General features: G+C 30.8%; 2 protein-coding genes across 3 annotated transcripts; one reads left to right on the top strand and one right to left on the bottom strand.

Moving 5' to 3' along the window:
• Positions 1 to 839: 839 nt before the first annotated feature.
• Positions 840 to 12752, top strand: LOC126736592 (L-threonine dehydratase catabolic TdcB-like). 2 transcript variants are annotated; one of them, XM_050441021.1, is made up of 10 exons: positions 840 to 975; positions 5604 to 5735; positions 5791 to 5861; positions 5932 to 6151; positions 7926 to 8019; positions 8078 to 8214; positions 10611 to 10766; positions 11983 to 12119; positions 12177 to 12402; positions 12460 to 12752. In XM_050441021.1, the coding sequence occupies exons 2-10, from the start codon at positions 5616 to 5618 to the stop codon at positions 12613 to 12615; spliced, it is 1317 nt and encodes a 438-aa protein (XP_050296978.1). In that variant the 5' UTR covers positions 840 to 975; positions 5604 to 5615; the 3' UTR covers positions 12616 to 12752. The 2 variants fall into 2 exon arrangements, with proteins under 2 accessions (XP_050296978.1, XP_050296977.1); XM_050441020.1 differs by lacking the exon at positions 840 to 975 and adding an exon at positions 1774 to 1992.
• A 233-nt stretch (positions 12753 to 12985) lies between these two features.
• LOC126736606 (probable pterin-4-alpha-carbinolamine dehydratase) lies at positions 12986 to 22074 on the bottom strand. The gene is made up of 3 exons (XM_050441046.1): positions 21718 to 22074; positions 21389 to 21511; positions 12986 to 13360 (listed from the first exon to the last, which is right to left on the bottom strand). The coding sequence occupies exons 1-3, from the start codon at positions 21886 to 21888 to the stop codon at positions 13178 to 13180; spliced, it is 477 nt and encodes a 158-aa protein (XP_050297003.1). The 5' UTR covers positions 21889 to 22074; the 3' UTR covers positions 12986 to 13177.
• Positions 22075 to 24475: the final 2401 nt, after the last annotated feature.

The raw sequence follows: 24475 nt of genomic DNA, 5'->3' as shown, positions 1-24475 counted from the left end.
AAGCGAGTTTTCTTTTCCACAAATAGCAAGCAGCAGTACACGTTATTTATGTTTATAAATCAGCGTCTCTCAATAACTTAAGTTCCTTAATAAGGTCACGAAGAAATGTGAACGAAGCAGATTAATTTTTTTCTAAGTTATTATTGATATTCATTACACAATTTAAAGTATCAAACAAACTCATCAAGCCTAACTATCCGCTACCCTCTCTAAAGGACAGTCATGATACATGAGAATTTTGAATCTGATATTCTTCTGCGATGATATTGTTTCAGTTCTGGTAAGGCTCGTTTAGAGTCGTAGTCAACATATTTTCTTGTCTGTCTAGCAGCAGAGGCAAACCAAAGTAAGAGACAAATTTAGAAACTTCTGTGAGTCTCTTAGGAGAGATGCCTCTGAAAACTTTATTAATATTATTATTAATATAAATTGAAACTAAGATTTCGATGAGAAATTTATAATTTATTATTTTTTTATGTGTTCACTTTTCAAGGAAACAAAAGATATCTGTTAATCTAAATTTGATAACTTAATAAACTCAACTTTGCACAATAAACACAGCATCGGACTACACTATTTTTTCTTTGTTGTCAACCTTTCCTTAACGAACCACATCCTTAAAAAAATATAGTTTTATTTATTATAATAATTAGAAAGAAAAAAGTTATATACACAAAATATACATATATCAAAATTGTCACATGTATAACAATATGCCCAAGACAAATCAGATTACTCCTTTGCTACGAACAATTATTATGAATCTTAAAGATTAAAAATGGAATCCACATTTCGCCATCAAGTTGATTTATGATAAACGAGTTTATCAAGTTTAAAAATATAAAACGTGCCAAGTACTACATGTGTTGGGTCGAGCTGATGATAAGGCAGTTACCAATTGACATGATATTCGCTCGAAAACAACCAATTTTGTTTAATGTATCTTATAGTATTTTAAAGGAAAACAGGTAGCAGGTAGGTGTTAAATAAATAGTATTATTTCAACCAATTCATTCAGTTTTTATAATTTTTTTTTTATTTATTCTGAGCATAGTTTTTTTATTTGATGTACTGCGCATCAACACCATAAATATGGAAAAGAATAATAAAGCGACCATTTTTATTTAGTTATATTTTACCAAATGTATCATACGGATCTAAGGGACTAGTTAAACCCCTTTTATCTATGGGACTAGTGATATACAGCTATTCTTTCCTTTTTGTAACCACATGATCTGGAAAAATCCAATAGTTTCAGGCCTTGAGATCCATCAATGCAGTATACTTTGAAATTAAAATTACGTTCAACCAAATAAGTTATTAGTTTAGGATATATTTTAAGTTATTAAATCTGGTACTGTGTTTAATTTTTTAAGTACAAAAAAATTACTAGAGTAGTGGCTATAATTATATGTGCGAAAAATAAATCAGGCTGCCACTCCTAATTATCTTTAATCAGGAGAATCTCCGATTTTTCTTTTAATATTTATAATATAAGTTTTTGAAATTTAACCAAGATTGTGGTAAAAGGAAAATTTTCGATAACTCTGTAAACACATTTATTGCCATTCTTTCATTTTACCGACCTCCTAATTATACCTTTTCCGCGATAGCAGTTGTGCTATCACTTAGAATGGACATGCTGGTAACATAAATAAATACAGATTAACCCTGCAAATTAATATTTAATACTTACAATTTTAAAAAGATATAAAATAGATCACTAGTTCATTAGTCCATATTCATCCTTACTATCAATAATAATAATTTACTTGTAAAAGATAATTCAATATATATATGTATTTAACCGTTTATCATTAATTTGAAACTAAGAAATAATTTAACGTTTACTGGTTTATCTGGAAGAGCAGTCAGTCAGTACAATAAATCGGTTACTAGCAAATTGTGCCAAAAATATAATTGTAAATTAGTTAACTTTGAAGTTCTTTCTGTGAATTAATACGATTAAAGATGTCTGCCCAATCAAATAATGTAAGTTCATTTTGGATATATTTATTTAGCGAACTGCTATTGATAAATTATAAAAAATAATATATAATATAAATATATATATATAACATAATATAATCAAATTAACGTACCCATACCAAAATACGTTGTGTCAAAAATTGGTGACGAGTCTTTACTAAGAAACTGTTAGAGGTGGAAAACGTTTGAACAGGAAAAGATTTAAACCATTCATTCTTTCATAAATGCCTTTTTTGGAAATATCCTAGGTATTTTATGATTGTTTTTACCTGTTATACTGAAAAAAAAACATTATATAGAATAGTTCAAGAGTAAGTAGAATATTTTAAAATTGTAGCTGAACTTTTTAAACAAATTATTTACTATGATTTAGTATGTAAAGTAAGATAATTCTGCAGTTTAAATCTTTTGTTGAACTAAATTTGACAATTTAGAACTATATTGTAGTGTAAAATTGAAAGTTTTACATAAGGGTATTTTCTTATTGAGGTGGAACAATTTATATAAGAGCGTGGTTGCGAACTAATTTTAATTAAAAATCATTAAACATTGGTTTGGAAATGAATTGTTCTAGAATATAGGGTTTTAGGCCGTTCTACAAGAAAATCATATTATCTGACGTTGGTGAAGTTAACAGTGTTATTTGCAGTGATAAGAAGTTAGGTTAGTCTTAATTAGATACTAATTATAAATACTATTGTCTGCTAGGGACATCGTTATATTACTTAGCAAACAATATTGACAAAATATTAATTATGATATTATTTAAATAGTATTGTTATTTTTTAATTTACCAATTTATCTTGTTTAATTTTGAACGTTGACATTTATTTGCATATTAATTTTTGATAGGACTTATTCAGGAAGATCAAAATAATAAATATTGCCAGATTTTAACTGCGTATTTTTTTAGGAATTGCAGATTGAGTGAATTGACGTTTTATTTTTTTTTAATTTCTTAAAAAGTATTTTATAAAATTCGTTAAATGCATATGATAATAAATGACTGTGTTTAACATGGCAGATGAATTTTAAATAAGGATCAAAATGAATCAGATCAAAACACTACTTTTTTCTGACACTCATTGTTCTTCAGCATAAATTGACCCAGAACAGCATGTTTTGTCATTTAACGTCTATTTACCAAATTAAAAACAGTGAGAGGGTGACTTTTTAATTAATAATTTTCTTCTTTAAAAATAAAATTCATCTTTGTTTTGGCTGGGCTACTCTGTATTTAAGATATATGTGGCTATTAAACCGCGCGAATGTGACTAAAAGATGTACAGGTTTTCCTACATTCGATTCATTACGAGGATCTAAGAAACCATTAAAGATAATGGTTGGTTAATAATCCGTTTAAAAATTAAAAAAAAATATATATTTTCTGAGAACTGTGATATTCACTTCATTATACGTGTGAGACGGTCCGCTGTATTAACTTGTATTTTTTTATAGTGTTTTGTAGATTCAAAGGTAAAATGTGTTTAAAATTTAAACTTCTTGAAAAAAAGCAAATCCGCATTTATATAATTTAGAGTATGTAGTAGTATGTATATATATATACAGTGTGTTCATTTGAAAACTTCCTACCACAAATTTATCGAAAACCACTGTTTAAAAAAACCGCCGAAATACGTCAAACGGTTTGTCAAGGGGGACAACTTTCTGACCTAAAATTACTTCACCCTCTGCCCCCCAGGGTCATCCCCTTAAAAATTTTAAATGGCAAGGGGTATCGAGTAGTAGCTTGTTTAAAAGGTCTTTCGAAGTATTTTATTTTGACGTTTGATTTTTTTAAATCGGTCGATTCGTTTTCGAGAAAATTAGAAAAATCTTTGTTTATCTTAATTTGTTCAGATAGAAAACAAAAACATGAAAATATCAGTTTTTATTTCAATAAGTGTTCAAAATGTTGCCCGTTTTTGGCCAAACAATGATATAAGCGATGTTCAAATTCCTGACAAACACTTTCAAAAACATGTTGTGGGATATCATGGCAGCTGTCGATAATGCGTTGACGAAGTTCATCCAAACTTTCAGGTTGGGGAGTAAACACAATAGATTTCAAATGACCCCATAGAAAAAAGTCCAACGGCGTTATATCAGGAGATCTAGCAGGCCATTCTATAGACCCCCTTCGCCCTATCCATTTATCTTGAAACTCGTCGTCTAGCCATTGCCGAACGGAAAGAACATAGTGAGGAGGAGCGCCGTCTTGCTAGAAATATATTTCAGCCTCATCAAAGATAGGGTTTCCATCATCATCGATTTGGTTTTCAATGGATTCAGTGATAAGTGGATTGATGGTATTTTTATTTTCCAACATATCCAAATAAATCTCTCCATTTAAATTTCCGTTAATAAATAACAGTGGTTTTCGATAAATCCGTGGTGGGAAGTTTTCAAATAAACACCCTGTATGTATATATGTGTTTATTTTAACGCTTCAGATTAAATCAAGCCAAAACAATAAAATCATTTAATTCTTTACTATACTGCTTACTACTAGCGTACTACTAACCGTTAAAGAAACTCGGCCGAAGAAGTTATATCTTTTTAATGAACTACCCTATACGTATATCTTTTTAACTTAAACATGTACTGGAAATATAATGCACAGGTTTCTAAAAATTTGCTTAAATGCTTTGAATAACAAAAGGAAATACTAAACTCTCATTATATGCGATAATATAAAACTAATTAGGTATGCTCTAATTTCTGACGTAATGTAAAAAATTCATATCTTAAAACATGAATTATTAACAAATCTATAATAACTAAATTATTGAATTTCCATAAAAATGCCTTTTATTAGATTAGGTACATTTACTCTAATGAAGTACGTTAGAAAAACGCATAGAGTTCAGAAACGGTCATATTGTTTATATATAAAGCATAATCTATTATTAATAAATATTTATCAAGTAAATATTTTTTGAAGACGTCACTGGTAGATTTCTTGTGTTGGTAGCATCAACAATGTGATCGAGCTGCGTTGCGATGTTGTTGTCCTTTTCTCTAATTACGTTATTGACATTTATTTAACTTTGAATATTGATTTCATCGAGCATCTTACACATTTTACTAAAAAATGCTTCATATTTTGTTAAAGGCGAACAGTAGTAATATTTTGTGCCTGTCAAAATAAGCGAAAATTTGTATGATATTATAAAGTGTTTTTTTTTTGCCATTTCTACATAAGCATGTGGCAACATTGCCTCAGAGATATTGCAAGCAAACAAACAGCCCATAGTTCCACGCTAATGCTAATTCCAGTTTTTCAATGTTCTAATCCAAAAAACTGAATCATTTTTTTGTCTGATCTGATAATTCATTCAAAAATTAAAAAATGAATTATCCTAAAAACTAAAACCAACTGAGGAGATCTAACGCCTAGATATTACATAGTGTTTTTGATAATGGTAGTCTTTCAAATTATCTCAAAAACCAAGAGATTAAAACGCAGCCTAAACAAGATCAGTTACAAACCCTAAGTCCGTTTCTCTATTTCTATCTGTTTCTGAGATCATAACACATGCATCCTCAATTTTGAACACACTGTGTACATACTTAGAAGTATATCGCGTGATACCCATTTCCCATTCCTGTAGAAATCTGAGAACATGCTGCAAATACCTGACGACCCATTTTGCGATCCAAAGAGACCTGTTGCAGTCACTTTCGAAGATATCACTTCTGCAGCCTACAAGATTAGAAGTGGGATAAAAATTACCCCATGCGAGGTACAATTTAAAACAAAAATCATATTCAAAAAAAATGTTAATGACATATTTTTAGAGATCACATTTGTCGGACATTACCGGGGTAGACCTCTGGATGAAAAAAGACTCCCTGCAACATACGGGCAGGTATAACTATATATATATTTTACTAAATATATTTTTAAAGGATTATTGTATTCACTGTTTTCTTCTGAAGTTTTAAGGAGCGCGGCGCAAGATATGCTATGCTTATGCTAAACGATCAAGAAAGAAAAAAAGGTGTAATAGCTGCATCCTTGGGTAATCATGCTCAAGCTGTCTCTTACCACGGTTACCTACTGGGTATACCAGTAACCGTGGTCATGCCTTTAATAGCACCAATCATGAAAATAGAAAAATGTCGAGAATATTGTGCACAGGTTGTGATCGAGGGCAAGGTCAGTATATAGTTTGTATTAAAATAAGATGCTAATTCTTGATAAGGTGAATTATTAGGTGACTTTAAAAATAAAAAAATCATTTGTCCTAAATCACACTTGAACTAAAAATTAAAAAACTATATATTTATTTTTTATCCAGAATGCCACAAAAATCTGTGAAAATATTTTGAGAGCGTATTGTTGAAGTCAACATAAGACTTTTTCCTTAAGCATGTGTCCTAAAATGCACCTTCTCATCATCCTCAAAGCTATAGACCGCGCAAATTGCTAGAAGAAAATAGATTATTTGGGCCACTAATCTAATTAGTCTAGTTTTTTTGGGTTGTCTTGACATTTTTCGTCCCAAAAATCTTTTAAGCCTAGATTCTGGGGGGCTTGCCCTTATGATGGCTTTATCTTCAGTTTCCGATAAGAATACATTTTCGTGAAAATCTAGAGCACCATCTAGTTAGCTATGCAAAAATGTAAAGTTGTCGTTATGTAAAGGCATTTTTTTGATACAATTAATTTGATTTGAGAAAAATGAAAGCAGTCACGGCCTTCTTCGTTTTTTTTCTAATTTGATAGTTGGTCAGGTTTAATAGATTAATTTCAAAAAGCTCGCCTTTCGTTTGTCAGCAGTTTTCTGAAAAACGCTTAATTGTATCAAAAAATGGAAAATACAAAAATTTAAGACTTTTTATGGCTAACGAGATGGTGTGGCGAGAATTTTAAATTTCTTATTGCGAACATAAGATAGGAGCCATCAGAAGGGTAAGCCCTTTGAATCCTGCTGCTCTAAAATTGGATTTGGATCATATTTGTAGCGGAAAATGGAAAGAGCACTCAAAAAACCGAGATTTGCAAATTTTCAGGACGTTTGACGCATAACTGTAGTCACGGTTTCAAATAATCAATTGTCTTTAAGCAATTTGGGCGGGCAGTAGCTCTGAGCGGGTACATTTTAGCATACATGTTTATAGGAAAAAAGTCATATTTTAACTCCAACTATAAGCTCTTAAAATATTTGCACCGAATTTTGTAACACCGTGTATAACCGCAATATCTTTCCAGATAATATAATTATAGTTGGGCCCACACGTCCTTTAAGCAGCAATAACTATAATTTTTATATGCAGAAGATTTTTAAAAATTTTCATCAATGGCGGCGTTTGTGGATGCCTACTAGATATTTAAAAAAAAATATGTGTAAGTCACTGCTTTTTCATAAAATTAAAATTATTTACGGGAAATATACGAATAAAGTAAAAAATGAGAGAATCATATTTATTAAACAATGAATCGTAATTTTCAAAATAAAATATATTTTAAAAATGCATGTGGTACCACTATTATAGGTACCACCTCAAACATGAATGAAAAAAATAGTTCTTATAGAAACAGAATCTCTGCCTGGTGGATAACAAAATATTCAAAACAATCTTAATGAAAATAAGGTAAATATGAAATATTTACTATAATGTAATTTAATTAAGCATAAAAATTCTTATAATTTTTTTCACTTTAAACTGTGTTCTATAAAAAAAAGAAAAGGTATCATAAGTGAAGATTCTTAAAATAATAAACTGTAAAAAAATCCAGTGGCGTACATAGTTTTTTTCTGGGAAGATATATTAAAAAATTACTTTTTTCTTATTCTTTCTATATCTAAAAAGTTAACGGGTTTAAGGATACGTTTATTTGAATTTTTATTCTTAAAATCACTTGAAATATTTCTATAGACAGGTATTTTTATACATAGTCAGGTATTTTTGTTATCATTTTATAATAGGATATGAACGAAGCCAAAAAGGTTGCCTCAAGAATCTCAAAAGAGCAAGGTCTTACATACATCAATGGTTATGATCATCCTCACATTATTGCTGGTAAAGTGAACATTCAGGATGCCAATTTTCTTTTAAGCTAAATATTATTTTACTTTAGGACAAGGTACAATTGCTTTAGAAATATTGGAGCAAGTGCAAGATATAGATGCTATTCTAGTTCCGACAGGAGGAGGAGGCTTATTAGCAGGTGTTTCGGTGGCAGTAAAAATGTTAAATCCCAAAATCAAAGTTATAGTATGTCATGTGTACAGGGTGTTTCAAAAGTCATGGTCCAAACTGAAAGGAGGTGTAGGGGAGCCTATTTGGAATCAAAATAACCCCCTATGTTATTATCTGATTTTTGATGGTTTAGAAGTTATAGCTGTTTTTCACTTTTTTGCTATAATTTACTTCTGGCTTAAATTTTTTTTTTTTTTTTTAATATCTGGGGATTTATTTTTTAAATATATTTTTTTAGTATTTTATTTAAAAAATGTCAAGTCTTTTTAATAAAAGTATATTATTAAAAAAATTTGTATTATCGCCGCAGAAAATCATGTTTAATTTTTTTGTGGTTTCTTTAAAAACAAATTTTACCATTTTAATGAGGCACCACAGTACAGAAAGGCGCTGCAAGAATTTAAACCAATGTTTTAAAAATTCTTATAACTTATAGCCTTTCAATAGAAACATTTAACTTAAAGGCCTTTATCTGTTTAATATAAGTTAAGTAAATTTTTAGAAAAATGGAACGTAAAAGAAATAAAAGCTAAAATATTCGAATATTTAATTGGCATTTATTTAAAGATGTTCAAAATGGCCGCCGCCGGCTCTTATACACAAACGACATCGTCTTATAAAATTTCTTTTTAAGTTTCTAAATGCTCGAGCATTGTTTCGTAAACTTGTTGCTGCATCTCGCAGTTTTTGACAAAGCTGATTTTCAGTAATATTTTCCGTTTGGTATACAAGTTCTTTAAAGTATCCCCATCAAAAATAGTCAAGAGAATTAAGGTCAGGTGAGCGCGGCGGCCATGATACCACTCCTCTGTCTATCCAACGATCTGGGTAAGCACCATTTAGATAGTCTCTGACTATTTGTGCACTATGCGCTGGCGCTCCGTCGTGTTGCAGCCAGATTCTTGCCCGTAATTCCAGAGGCACATCTTCCAAAAGGTCATAAAGTTGGTGTTCTAAAAAATCTAGGTAGCTCTCTCCATTTGATCTGACCGGTAACTCGAAAGGGCCAATCAGCCTACCACCGAGAATTCCTGCCCACAAATTTACACCAAATTGGTACTGGAAGCGATCTTGCCTTATTATTCTCGGATTTTCTACAGCCCAATAGTGAAGATTGTGAATATTAAATATACCAAGTCTTTGAAATGAAGGCTCATCGGACCACAAAATGCAGTCAAAAAAGTCCGGGTCTTGCACACTTGACAGCGTCGAAGCATTTCTCTGCAAAATGCTACTCTAGGCGCGTAGTCACGGGGTAAGAGGGCTTGAACACGTTGCACATGGTATGGATGCTGGTTGTTCCTTCGCAACATGCGATGTATCGTAGCTATAGCTAATCCAGTAGCTCTAGAAATTCTACGAATACTTGTAGAAGGGCCCGCCTCTATCAAAGCAAGCACCTCTTCATCATCCAACCGCGGTCTATGTACCAGGTATTTCTCCCCGCAAATATGAGTTATGTACTCGTATGAACTCTCCGTGATCGGGAAAGCGTTCACGATCCGGATAACGATCACGATACTCTCTTGCAGCAAGGTGAGCGTTCCCACCGCACAATCCATAAATGTAATGCATTTCAGCATATTTCCGTGGGGTATACCGATCCGGCATCTCGATGCAGATTAATTATTACTTTAATGGTATAATAGTTCAGAAAACAGAAAAAAAAATCGATTAACACGTTAGCTAAAGACAAACAGAAAACAATACAGAAAATGTCAACAATAGTCGGTTTGGCTATTTAAAATGGTCCATGTGAGAATACCATTTTTATTTGTGGCTCTTGATAGCATTCTGAATTCCAATTTGAAGGTCAAGCGCACTTAAATAGTACCAAATTTGTGGTATGCAAGCAAAAAATGTGGTATGATTTTATTTCTTTTACGTTTAATTTTTCTAAAAATTTTCTTAACATACATTGATCAAATAATAAACACTATAAGGTAAATGTTTTTATTGAAAGACTAAAAATAGTAGAAAGTTTTTAAACATTGGTTTAAATTCCTGTAGGTCTTTGTGTACTGTGTAGTGCTTCATTAAATTGTTAAAATTCATTTTTGAAGATTCCAAAAACAAATTAAACAAGATTTTCTGCAGCGAAACAAAAAAAAAATTTACACTACACTTTTATTAAAAAGACTCGACATTTGTTGGAATAAAAATAAAAAAATATATTTAAAAAAGCCCCAGACATAGACAAAAATATTTTTTAAGCCAGAAGTAAATTATAGAAAAAAACTGAAAAACAGCTATAACTTCTAAACCATCAAAAATCGGATAACAACATAGGGGGTTATTGTGATTCCAAATAGCCTCCCCTACCCCCCCTTTCAGTTTGGACCATGACTTTTGAAACACCCTGTATAATGGTTTTCTTTTAACCAAACTTTTACAATGAAGCTATATTTTAGGGAGTAGAATCTGACAGATGTGCAAGTTTCTCAAAAGCTATAGCAAACGGAGGTCCTCAGTCTACAATAATAGAAGGCACCTTAGCTGATGGTTTAGCGGTTCCACAAGTTGGTTATAACGCGTGGGAGACCTGTAAAAACCTTTATGATAAAATGGTAAGCAAATCATGATTTTGATCCTATGAATGAACAAATTTTAGTATATTTAGATGCTCCTATTCAGGGTTGCTCATCGAAGCGTACTGCAAGGCACTACAGCATGGGAAAGAGCTTTTCGGCAAGATTCAAACACCTTTTATTTTCGAACAAAGTTTGTTTATGAGGGGGACAAGTTTTGACGCACCAAAAAATAGGTTCAACTATCCCTTTTTAAGAAGCGCTTTTAATTACCTATATGTTGCTGCATAGTTTTTGAGGGAGATATGAAGCTTTTAAAGATTAACGTTTGAGGAAATATCCAAAAATTGATTTAATTTTATTTCAAAACTTACCGCATCAAGTAAATGCTCACAATGCTCTCCGCTAACCTCCCTTCAGTGATACAGGTTATCTTCAAAAGTTGTATATTCTGGATCATATTACTTTATGATCCATAATATTGTAGTGGCAGCGATTTCCTGGTTCGTTTAGGTGAAAAATTATATGTTAATGGAATTAAAATGTCAATTAAACTCGAAAAGTCCTTTGCTAGGTATATTCTAAATCTTTTAAATAATATAGATGTACCAAAAGTGGGACCACATAGAGTTGTATCAGTTGTTGAGCACCTTGTATCTTCAAAACAAATAAACTAATAGTGTGTACTCAGGGGCATAGAGATAAGGGGATGTCAAGCCATTCTTTGAAGTTTTGCAGTGGGTAAATTAAGGATATTTTTTCTTTTAAGAATCACCTGACAAGAGAGAAGAAGATTTTAAACAGATAGTTTATCTTGTTTCACGTTATTGTCCTTTATTAAAAAAATGGTTAGATGAAACATCAAAAAGACATATCACCTGACGTGATAAGACTGAAGACTTTCTGAAATGTCATTGGTATAAGAAAAGATCACCATAGTCACATAACTTCCATATAATTTATTCTTTTAAATTACGCTGCAATTTCATCTATGTGTTATGTGGGTCTTGTGGAAATTTAAAAAATCTTATTACTTTAGGTAGGTATTCCTTCTATTAAAAAACCATCCAGGTAGTTTTGAATTTAAAAGTTACCTTGTAAACTTTGTGTTATGCCCTATAAAAATAGTAGCCATATGTCCTATCAATATTTTTAAGAATTTTGCAGTTTTCCTGACATTTAAACATATAAAAATATGATTATTATAGGTAGAAAATTATAACCTTACAAACATATAAAAATTTCGTATTTTTAGGTAGTTGTGAGTGAGGAATGGATAGCGCTGGCCATATTGAGATTTATAGAAAATGAAAAAAGTGTGGTTGAAGGAGCTGGCGCGTGTGGGTTGGCAGCCATACTAGCTGGTCAGTTAGAAGAGTTAAAAGGGAAAAGGTATGTTACATCTGAAATGTTTTATGCGATATAAAATATCATTTATTACAATTCTAGAGTGGTATTAATCCTCAGTGGTGGTAACATAGATACAACTATCCTTGGAAGGTGCTTAGAAAGAGGGCTGGCAGCTGATGGAAGATTAGTTAAATGCCGAGTAACAGTAAGTGATCGACCTGGTGGAATAAATGAACTTTGCAAACTTTTGGGATCTATTGGAGTCTCTATTAAGGACATACTTCATGAACGAGCTTGGATTGCTTCTGATGTATTTAGTGTTGAAGTAAGTCAAGAGTTATATAATTTAAATAAATATTTTACTAACTACCTATATTTTCAGGTAATAGTCGTTTGCGAAACAAGAGATTATTCTCATAGTGTTGAGCTTTATAATCTGCTGCAATCAAAGTATGAGAAATTTAAATTTGAGAATTTTCCCGAGAGAGATAGACTGGGTAAAACTTGTAAAATTTTACCTATAAAATCTAAACTTTAAAACGATTCTCAGGATATAATGTTAAAAATGTGATACGTGTTTTCAGTTAGTTTTAATGTATAAGGAAAATAGTTTTATGACCTGACACTTGATTTTATTTGTACATTTTTCATAAATACATTTTATTTAAAATGATATTTTGCGGGTATTATGTGTTACTAGAAAAATAACGATTAATAGTTTTGAGAATATAATTTTATAGAATGAAAGCTAGCACGGACAGTAAAACGGCAAAAGAGGTTAGTCGGAATACTCCGTGACACGAAGCAGAACAAGTAAAGATGGTACCTGCAGACACGCGTTTCTGCTTTTTGGCTTCTTCAGGGCAACCAAAAAACCAAAGGAAAAAGTAAAAAAAAAACATAAGGGATCACAAACATAATTTTATATTATAAATAATGACAATTATTAACAATTTATTTAATATTAATTAGAAAAAATATTGGACCCTATGGGAACTAGGTACAATGATTATAAAACAATTTGTTGGGCAAAAAAAATTAACAAACTTAACACATCAACATGTCCAATAAAGTAAATATTTATATCTGATTCAATAGACTCACTTCTTGAGCCCACTCGCAGCTTCCTCCATAAAAGTGGCCAACTTGAGATCTCTTTTACTTAACCCATTGATGTCATGAGAACTTAGGGTTACTTGAACTTTATTGTAAACATTGAACCACTCTGGGTGATGGTCCATTTTATCTGCTAATAGGGCTGTGCGAGTCATAAAACCAAAAGCCTAAAAAAGTCAGTTGATTTTGAAACTTTTAAAATATTTATAATATAATATAAGTTTTAAACTTGTTATTTTCGAAATGTTACGAAAATATATAAGGCTATAAAAAAATGCGTCATTCTTAACAGTTTGTTTACACTTTGATTAGATTTTCAACATTTCTTATTTTCTTTAAAATATTTTTTCCAACGAAAAAAAATCCTATTACTTTCTTCAATTAAATAATAAAATAATATAATTTAGTATGTATCTTATTATGTAAAGATTGTCTAAGCTCCTTGCATTTATCGTGGTTTTCGCCGGACTTTATTATATTAAACAATTAAATATTTTATATAATTAATGGCCCTCGAAATCCGGCTGAATTTCGATGATCTTGAGACAAATTTTGCGAGTGAAAAGCATAGCAAAGAAACATTTGACTTGTGATGTTATAGTTCCATGAGTTCCATGTTATAGTGTTCTCAAGAGTCTGAGAAGTGTTAAATAATTGGATCATTACTTGTGGGACACCCTGGAGATGTTTTCTCTATTTTCGCTCCTTACGTTTAAATAAAAAAAAACTATTGAAATAATACTTGTCAAATTATTGATTGTCCTCTTTCAACATCCATTTTACTAAAATTTGTCAGTCAGAGTAAGTTAGTATTTATCTATACTTCAATTCCTATTTTTCTACACCCACAACACAATACTATTAACATTATTTTCCCCCTTTAAAGTGTGTCACCCCAAAGTCATTAAAATCTTCCACAAATAAGGTAGCTGGAATGTCCATCAAGGCACCCAGGTAAGTCATTGACAAAAAAAATTTAGTTTTATAGTAACTTTTGTAAATTATAGTAAAATTTGTAAGTTGGTATGTTGACAAATTTAAGATTAAAAAAATGTTTTTTGACTACTGCGTTCCATTTCTACATTTTTTCTTTAAAATACGTAAGAGGCAATATGTAAGAAATCCTATACCTAGCGATATTGATAACAGGTACAATAATACATATCAAAACTGTGGCTGTTGTGATGAATTCTTCTTGCCAATCTCAGAGGGTAATTAAGCAATATATTTGTTTAATAGCTACTTATAAATCAAAGGCGGTATCACTTGGGTTGAAAAGAACTGAATCTTGTAGATCTACTTGTAGAGATAATAGTTTTTTGACTGTTTCAATTTACTTCCTGGAAGTATGTATATGTTTTTAAGAAATTAATATTCTTTAAAGGCCTTTGCGTCAGAACTCACCATTTTATTCTTAATTAAATATCATTGTTTTAGATTTTAAATGTTAAAAGTATTTTCTTACTTATGTTTTTTGTTAATGTATATTCTTTTTGTCCTTTGTTTTAAATTCATATACTATTGTACAGGTAGTTTGTACCAAGGATGTAATTTTTTAATTTAAAATCTTAAACCAGGTTGAATTGGTGGAGAATTTCAAAGTCTATTTGAATCATATGCTTAGTTTTACACATCAATTTGATGGTATATATGTGATGGTATAGATGGTATATACAATGCTTTCATTTCAAAACGATCCACCCTTAATAACTTTCTTAAAAATCAAATTTTCATATCAATTCTAATACGTATTTATGGCTCACGTTTTTATCTTGATACCTTTCATTAAATGCTCTCGCGGTTCTGCGAGCACACCGATCTTGAGCTCCATAAAGGAAAATTATTTCTATTCTTTGGGCTAGCATATACACCATTTTATTAACTCACTGTTTTAACTAAAATTGAAAAATTGCACGCGTCAAACTGACAGTTTTAACCATAATAAATCGCCTGCTTTTTAAACGCCTTAAAAATGTAAGGTATTGCAGTGTTTTTTTGTACCTATTAGGTAGGTTTCGCAAAAAATATAAGTAAAATAAATACACATACAAAGATTTTTGCAAAAAATTTGAAGACACTCTTTTTTCTCGCAAATAACGGTACACATTATTTACTTAAAAAAATAAATAATTTGCTTGAACTAAATGTACTGTTTGTTACCACACATTTTAACTTCTAAATTGCTTGTATTTTTTTTTGATGATCTATTATAAAAAATGTAAGAATTTTAAAATGATGTAGGTACCACACTAAAAGTATTTATTTAAAATACCAAAGTTTGGCGTAAATAAAATATTCATTATTTCTAGACATTTTCGCTAACTATTTGCTTACACATTTACCGATTGCATTTTTTTTTGGTACCGTTGAAGAGAGAATTTGAAAGAGAGAAACACTGCTTACTCTGATGTATCACACGATGGGGGTTTCCATTTAACATATTAAAGTGAGGTGAGGAGGTGATTGACAGAACTTCAGTAAATGCATAATTAAACGTCCCCCTGTATATCTAATTTGACGTGTTTTTTTTTTTTTTTTTTTTTTTAAGAAAGTTATTAAGGGTGGATCGTTTTGAAATGAAAGCACTGTATATTTGATCATATATAAGTTAATCAGTTCAGTCAATCTGTAACTTTTTTGGCAAAAATAGGCAAAATCTTGATACTTTGCCAAAGTTAGTGTTACTTATGAAAAGTGCAAAAACAAAAAGTGGCAATCCCTTCTCCGGTATTTTTTTGGAAAACCCCATTTTTTTTTTGTAATGGATATTTGCAAAAACCGTGAGTACTACTAGTGCGTAAAAAGTAATTTTACGTTTAATTTATAATTTGTCAACAAATGTTTTGACGTTTTTTTACCGTAAAGTTTTTTAAGTTGTAAAGTATTTTGGTATTTTTGATTTTTTCTTTCTTCGGTAGTAGTCGTTTTCTTCGGTAGTAGAAACAATTTTTGTATGTTACACGTGTGTAAAATCCGCTTTTCTAATCAAGGGAATTGTCACATATTTTATTCTTAAAAAAAGTATCATTTTATACACTTGTTACATAAATGATCATTTATCACTGTTTCAAACATTTTCAAAGTGTAGAACTGAAAAAAGCCTACAAAAATGATGTATGCATTTTTTTTCAATTTCTCGTTAGCATGATACAACAGCGCGTACGTAATAATTTACTGAAGCTATTCTATTTCACAGCGTTCCCAGAGCATGTAATTTGCCAAAAATCGTGTTATTCTATTTTGGTTTACTGAAAAATATTTTGGATTCTATTTCTTAGGAAAACTACTCAATTTAAAGAAAAATTTCTTAAATTGAAAAAAAGGCAAAAAAAGTTTACCCGGGTTTGTCGCTGTACATCAAAAATTGCACAAGATAGAGACCGTCAAATACACTAAAAGTTCATTTCTCCCTAGGCTATATAGCTCGTAAATAAAAAAACGCAAAATCTCACTTACTGTAACTTGCAGATAATACAAAAATATTAAAACTGTCGTAGGTCTGTAGATCTCTTTCATTTCAAATAAAAAAAAAAAAAAACAATAAAATTTACACTACAATAAAACATCAAAATAAATTTTTGGTGATTCTGACGCCCTCTATCGTGTGTGTTATTGCGTGTACATCGACTTACGCGGGTAGCAATTGTAGCAAAGATAATACTACTACGGTTCGATAAATTCTACTACTATACGTTATACGAATAATCGTAGTAGTATTATCTTTGATTGTAGACAAATATATTCAAAATTTTTTGTCTTAAAATAATAATGTATATATAATATCTCAAAAACTGGGGCCCGTAAAGAAAATTTGAGTACGCCACTGAATTCTACGCAAATAAATCTACAAATATCAGTTTTTACTTTTTAATTTTTTTTAATATGCGCGACAAAAACAATGTTACAGAGGATGACTGAAAATACTATTTTTTCAAAGTCATCCTGTAGCACAAAAACAGATAGCTATAGCAAATTTTATTAGTGCATCTTTGGTTTTATTAAAAAGTAGCATGGTGTCGCAAAAACCGCATCTCTCTATTTGTTTTTTTGTTATAATATGCGTGTTATGTAGATATCCGATATTACTTAATTGATACATTTTACTTTAGTTTTTAGTTGTTGTTTCCCTATTATACTATAATGAGACAAATACTCCTTAGTATACTTTGTCTCATTATTTTAGGGTGGTATCTGTAAGTGGCTTTTGGCTGTTGATACTGTCATTAATAAATAAATCAATAAATTTTCATAGGTGAGAAACTCCATAAAACATACGAAAACGGGACACCCTGTGCATGCCAGCATGCGTTAACATCTGTGAATGTCAGCGACCCAGATTTCTTTATTATATGATACGTCTTGAACAAATGTATTAACAAATAAAGTTATTGAAAAACAGAAACAAATATGCAAATCCGCAAGAAAAAACTTCCATGAAAGAAATAAATTTACCATTTCATTCAACAGTTGCTGGTGTCGATCGATTCACGTACAAATTAACCCGTGGACACTAAAGAGATATTGGACAAATACGGGTATTGTAGAAGCGCTTCCATCAGGACAGACTCAATGCTTTGTGATATTTGAGTGAGATTACGCCATTAATTTGTAATAGTTTACAACGGTAACAATATTTAAAAGGAAGTATTGTTATTGATAGTTATAATTAAATAATAATTAACATATATTGTAAAATAGAAAGTTAATTTTATTCTGTCGGAAGTAGAAACAAGAGCTACTTTCCCTGCTTCCATAGAGACACCTCCATTGGTGTGAGGACTTATAACAAAATAAATAGCCAAAAACGTCGCCTGCATCTCGTAAACGTCGCATTTTTTACATTTTTCTGGTGACAAAAATTACAACCTCCTAAGACCAAATTAGAAGAAAAAACCTTAAATCCATTGTTCTTATAAAGTTTATCACACTACAACAAGGATTTCAGTGGGTCATTCTTTGATACAATATCTTTTTTCTTGCTTTAATAGTTTTTTTGTTTTTGTGGAGTGATTCTCACAGAAGTTTACTGGGTTACATAAATACATTTTTTGTATAGACAGGTTTTAATTACCCAATATGTTTTAAAAAACGATTTACTGTTATTGTGATAAAGTGAAAGATAAACCTAAACAAACTTTTAAGTTATGTTTAAAATGTTTTTATTTAATTTAAAAATTAAAAAATCAAGAGCCAAGGTAATTTTTATCACCATAGCAATAAACAACAAACATTTTTTGGATTTAGTTTGTTTATAGTATTCTGTGAACTAACTACTTTTTTGCTTGTATCCTAACTTTTCTGTTACCTTTTGCTTTGGATTTGTTTTTGAGTTTATTTTCCTGTGAACTGTGTTTTTTGAGCTGTTTGTTTTATTGGCCAATCATTTATTCTGCCCTTGGCGTATACCGCCCAAGAATATGCAAATATGCATCTCATTTATGGTGAATGCAGAGGAAATTCTCTAGCAGCATCTATACTATCGTGAATTATTAATGTTCACCGATCATATTCCGAAGGCAGGATGCTCCTGTTCGAGAAGTAAGACTCTCGTATTGATTATGTTGAGCAAGTTTTAGACAAAATTGAAAATGATCTCATGACTTCGGCATGAGCAATGGAAAGAACAGGGATACCGAAATCGGTAGAAAACTAGGGGATTTCAAGATCACCCATATCATGTTCAATGGGTGAAAAGCCAACTGCCTCGAGACTACGAAACCACGCCTACAATTTTGCCGCAGAATGTTATAAAAAAATAAGAAGAGGACCCGAATTTTTTAGATAATATACTGTGGTTGGATAAGAGTACATTCAAAAACTTACCCGAACAGATGGATCGGCCGACTAGGTCCAATTTTATGGACCCAGGTCTCCAGACCTAAACCCCCTCGATTTTGTTTACTACGGTTGCATAAAAGAAAAGGTTTAGGAAAGTAGGCTGCATAAAAAAAAAGGTCAAGGCCAATAAATTATATGTCTGAATTATGGCAGTGAATAAATGATGCAGCCCAAGATCTTAAAACTGTCAGGAATGCAAGATGGATCAATAGACAGCTCGAACATATTATTTGATTTTTTAAAATTTTTCTAAGTTAAATGAAAATATTTTTTGAACGTAACATAATTATAAATTTGCTTTATTTTCTTCATAATGTAGATTTATCTTTCACTCTATCACAATAATAGTAAATCGTTTTTTAAAACATATTGGGTAATTTTAAAACTAGATTAAATGAGCCAACTTTATAAGGTATTATCCAGGTTGCTGTACCTCGAAAACCATCGACTTTTACTAAGGTCATCTTATGTTTTTCTGGGTGCTTATGAGTTGATCCATCAGCCCCTTCAATATTATTGTTGACTTTTCAGACACCCTGGGTATTATGACATCAATTCTTCAGCTGAATCAAGTAGGTGGCCTAAGAATTGTATGTTGATTTTAGTTAGTAGTTTTTGAAATTTCTGTTTTTTAGAATTGATAATGTTACTAAACATTGGTAGTACATTATGCATTTTTAAATGTTCTCCAAATGCTAAAGGTGGTGAGCTCTTTGGAATTGCTTGTGACAAAAATATTTTAATCCTTTAAAAAATCTTTGATATTCAACAGATATCATGGAGGAAATGACATTTCCGAACAGAATTTATTTAGATTTTGACAAAACTGTAAGTGGGTACACAATTTTTTTTTATGTCCATATATGTATATTAATGATAACAATTTAACTTGCTTGTCATTTAAACTCATTTCAATTTTTGGGGTTATTTGATAGGGATGAAATTTTAAAGCCCATTAACAAAATTAAAGGAAACAAAGGTTTTGGTCCAGATGGCATTTCAGCTTATGTATTGAAGGGTTGCCATTATCACTTGTTGGGGCCATTGGTGTATCTTTTTAATATTATTATCAGAAAATTCTCCAGATAACAAAAGCAATCCTGAAATTATGTAAGTAGAACCCCCTATTTCTCATGGGCGAGAAATTAAGTGCTGATGATGTACCTGTGGAAAAATTTTGCTATGATATTGAAAATCTTATAACAGAGGATAACCTAAAACCTGAGCATATGTATAATGGAGAGGAAATATGACTTTATTGGAAAGCAATGCCAAGAAGAACCCTTGCTGTAGGCTCAGAAACTAGTGCTCCAACTTAACTGTACATACAGCTTCTTTTAAGTTTGGAAGTAGACAGACTGTTTTATGTTGTGCTAATGCCTCTGAAACCCATAAGCTTAGGTTACCTGTTATTGGAAAATCCAAAAATCCAAGGGCTTTTAGAAATATAAAAACACAGCCCATTGATTGTTATATTCAAAAGGCAGCTTGGATGGATCAAGTCATCTTTAAAAAGTTTTTTTTCCAAAAATTTATAATGCAAAATAGAGCTTATCTAAAAAAAATAATCTTGCACCAAAGGCTGTACTGTTACTGAACAATGCTCCATTATATCCTGATGTAGAGCAATTAAAGTCAGCAGATGGAAAGATATTCATAGCATATTTTCCTCCAATCTATTGTCAAGCCAATGGACCAAGGTGTTATAGATACCATAAGGAGGCTTTAAAGAAAAAACTTCAACTATTGGAAGAATGTGACATTGAGGGATTTTGAAAACATCTAAATTTGAAAGTGGAAATTTATGCTGTAGCTCATGCTTTATGAAAGTGAAAAATTAAAAATTTTCATTTAAATAATTAGTTTAATAGATAGAACATGTAAGATGATAATAAATAAATTAAATAAATGTGAGCTATCGATCAGAAAAAAAGCATTTATAGCCAAATGGTTTGGTAAACATGGAAGGGATGGATAAAATGTGATAACCAATAAACAGGGTATTGCAGATTTCATAGACTTCTGCAGAAAGTTCTGATAAAATAGTGATGATGATGAGAATTGTGATGATAAAGACAAGTCATTGAAGCCCAAAACACAAACCAATTTTGTGATAGTTGTATATACGAGTAATATGTATTTTCCTACATAACATTGTTTAATCTATACATAGCATATACATTATGTAGAAATAAAACTTTTATTTTTTGTTAGATATATGTCACATTGCTTCTTTTTATTTAACACATGTATTTATCTACATAAATTATTTAAAAAATAAAAGAGATGTGACATTATTACTTATTTCTTATCTAACCCATACTGATCAATAGGTGATTCATTAAATATTTACTTGCCTCATTAAAATTTTTAAATAGGAATTCCTTGTAAATAGCATCTCGATCATTTTGTACAGTCCAGCCTTTGCTCAAAAGTTCCTCAAGCTGAGTACTACGTTCTTCTTGGGTTAGTTTGTCTGACTAAAAATTGATGGTTTGACTTAATCATTACATACAATTTAGAAATATCAAAAATGTTTATAAATATTACCATATTCTTGCAAATAATGCCCAGCTAAAACAACTCTCACACTAAATGAAATTCAATCTTACTCACCAGAAAAATCAATACCAAAAAGTTGTAGCAGGTATCAAGAAAAAATTATTACAAATATTAAACAACTTACCATTCTGCTTTTGGTCTTGCCTGCGTTCAAGGTTATATTACGATAGTGATTGGAAAGAAAAGTACTTTTGTGAAAGGAATGGTCAAATGGGTCAAACTGATATTGCTTCACTACTCTAAAAAAGCCCGACGCATGCTTTTTAAGAACATTCTTTATTAGAACGCTTGTCATGTCTTAAAGTTTTTATCACCGAGGCTAATTAAAAAATTAATTAGGGACATTTATCGAAACTTTTAACATTTTCTTGATAAGCCGGTTGTTTTGAATTTAAAAATGTATTTTTAATCTATAAAAAAACATTTGGAGTTTACTTCTTATCTTCTCATTTCTCTTTACATATGTCATATATTGTCATATCTTTTATGTGTGGGATTAGGGCTGGGATTCTAAAATCACGACACGATCTTATTATAGAGTTATTTTCCCTAATATTTGACAGATGGAAACGTCAATTGTCTTTTCTATTGATAAACAGTCACGAACTTATAAATATACCTGGACTGCCAATTCAATGAAAAGTAAATGACCACTACTAGGGGGCCGCCTTAAATTTTTGCTTGTATTTACTTAACAAATTCAGTTAAAAACACTTATTTTCTTTCTATTTTTACTATTACGAGTTTTAGGTACTTTCCTTCCATGTACAGTGTTTCCACATTAATAGGTACAACCATATATAAGAATCAAAATATAGATGATTTTATGAGGGTTTGTAATTATAAAGGGTTTATATAGAAAAAATATATTATTCTGTCAACAACTCAATATATTATTCTATTATAAACAACACAGATGGACAATTCACAATAATTTGGTTTTGAGAAACTGAACCAAATACCTTTAAATAAAGATGGTGATACATTATTCACGTATTAAATAAGGAGAAAGATACATCGCCTGTTCCAGACGATATACCCAACCGTCGGCGTCGTTTACATATCGTCAAAAACTAGGCAATCCGCTATACTCACACGTCAAATATCAACTTCATTACCGTTATTTAATATATTTTTTGTTGGCAACACTAAAAATTTTCAGAGTGACCAACATCAAAAGGACACAACCACTATAAAAATGGCGGCCACCATGTAGTGGTCATTTTTGGGTATCGTGGCCATATGCATTAGCAGTCCAGGTATATTTTTAAGTTCGTGTAAACAGTAAAACTATATTTGTGTTCTGTGCAGTAAACACTAAGAATTTCCATTTATTTTGTTAATTTTTTTCGCTTTCGTGTTTTTTTATTTAAATATATGCCTATATTATTTCTTTAAAATAAAAAAAATGTCGTTTAACCACCACTATCCATTGGAAAATAATAATTCAATTCAAAAATTGCAAATTAAAAGAAATATATTAAAATTATAATGAAATAATAACAAATTTCAGTGCATGTCCTACAACTAAAACATTTTGATAATTTGCAGCGGAAGTAGATGTCATCTTCTATTTAAATAGGCCACTTTATATATTATTACATTTTTTCATCAAAAACATGTATATACTCGACTTTTTTTTTATGCTCGTGATCCACAGTCACGAACTTAATAAATATATCTGCACTGCCAATTAGGTGAAAAGTAAATGACCACTACCAGGTAGCCGCCATTTTGCATGATTGTGTACTTTCGATGTTGGTAACCCTAAGAAATTTCAGTTGTGCCAATAATAGGGAAACAAAACAATTAAAGTTTTTGGGATGTTATGTACAAAAACAAAATAGAAAGTTACATTTAATTAATAATTTAAGATAGTTGCGTTAGATCTGAGATTTTTCTTGTACTTGTTTAAGAATTTCGTTGTTGTTCAAAATTTATAAAAGGAAGTAGTCCTAACCTAAAATAAGATAAAGTTTCAATTCAGTCGCCTTCGCTCTTGTCGTGCGGGTCAAAGGTCATCACGTAATATGAATCAAATTGAAAAATCAGTGGCTGCCAAAATGTTATTTCCTTGAGAGTTTGACAATACATTGAACGCCGCCATGTGATATATTAAAGCCGCGTATACACCTTAGATCATAATTATTAACTGACGTGATGCCTTTAACGCCGTAAAAATGTCTGCGGAGTGCGGAATACTACGTATCTGAGAGTCGACATGTAAAACATACGTTGGTTATTTCCTTTCATGACGTAAAAAAGCCCATAAGTATAAAGCCCGTTGGGTATACGCCTCATCGGTATATGCCTAGAATCCCCGATATTCTGCTAAGTTGCCAGACATAATATTTTTCTTTTTTGAAAAATTGTCCGAAATAGACGGAATTCTCAATAACAATTTTTCTTTACGCAATAATATCTAAATCTAAGCATCTTATATTTTTTTATGAGAGCAAAAATGCCTGCCTAGCCTTTCATTAAAATTGTACATATTTTATTTAAAAATGGTTGTTACCTAAATTTTTGAGAAATTAGTATACGATTTAGCATGACCCTATGTATGTGCATAACATACTAATTTGTCGATTTCAGGGCACAGCGTCTAATTTTTAACGATTATTTGATCTTGTCTTCTTCTTTGTTTATATGTGATTGTGTTTTTTTGTAATAATTATTGGGAAACTATACATTTTGGTATAATGACAAACAATTAATTTGTATTGTGTGTGATGCAGTGCAGTCAGAGACCAGAAAACTACTTTTTTTGTTTAAAGGCAAGTTCATGATACAATCTCACTTTTAAAATGACATTTTAATTTTATAATTTATTATTTGTCGTTCGACCCAATCTATACGTTGATGCACAGAAAATTAAAAAA

The sequence above is a fragment of the Anthonomus grandis genome, chromosome 5, assembly GCF_022605725.1.
Source record: "Anthonomus grandis grandis chromosome 5, icAntGran1.3, whole genome shotgun sequence".
In the NCBI taxonomy this organism is placed as follows: Eukaryota; Metazoa; Arthropoda; class Insecta; order Coleoptera; family Curculionidae; genus Anthonomus; species Anthonomus grandis.
This window is presented reverse-complemented; position numbering and strand designations above follow the sequence as displayed.

Bases quoted from the DNA above. Each gene is read 5' to 3' on its own strand.
- LOC126736592 (XM_050441020.1), top strand. From the start codon at position 1,972: ATGTCTGCCCAATCAAATAAT. The intron at 12,120-12,176 runs GTATGTTACATC...TTACAATTCTAG, and splicing joins GAAGAGTTAAAAGGGAAAAG to AGTGGTATTAATCCTCAGTG. The intron at 12,403-12,459 runs GTAAGTCAAGAG...CTATATTTTCAG, and splicing joins CTGATGTATTTAGTGTTGAA to GTAATAGTCGTTTGCGAAAC.
- LOC126736606 (XM_050441046.1), bottom strand. From the start codon at position 21,888: ATGACAAGCGTTCTAATAAAGAATGTTCTTAAAAAGCATGCGTCGGGC. The intron at 21,512-21,717 runs GTAAGTTGTTTA...ATCAATTTTTAG, and splicing joins GCAAGACCAAAAGCAGAATG to TCAGACAAACTAACCCAAGA. The intron at 13,361-21,388 runs GCAAGTAAATAT...TGACTTTTTTAG, and splicing joins TATTTAAAAATTTTAATGAG to GCTTTTGGTTTTATGACTCG.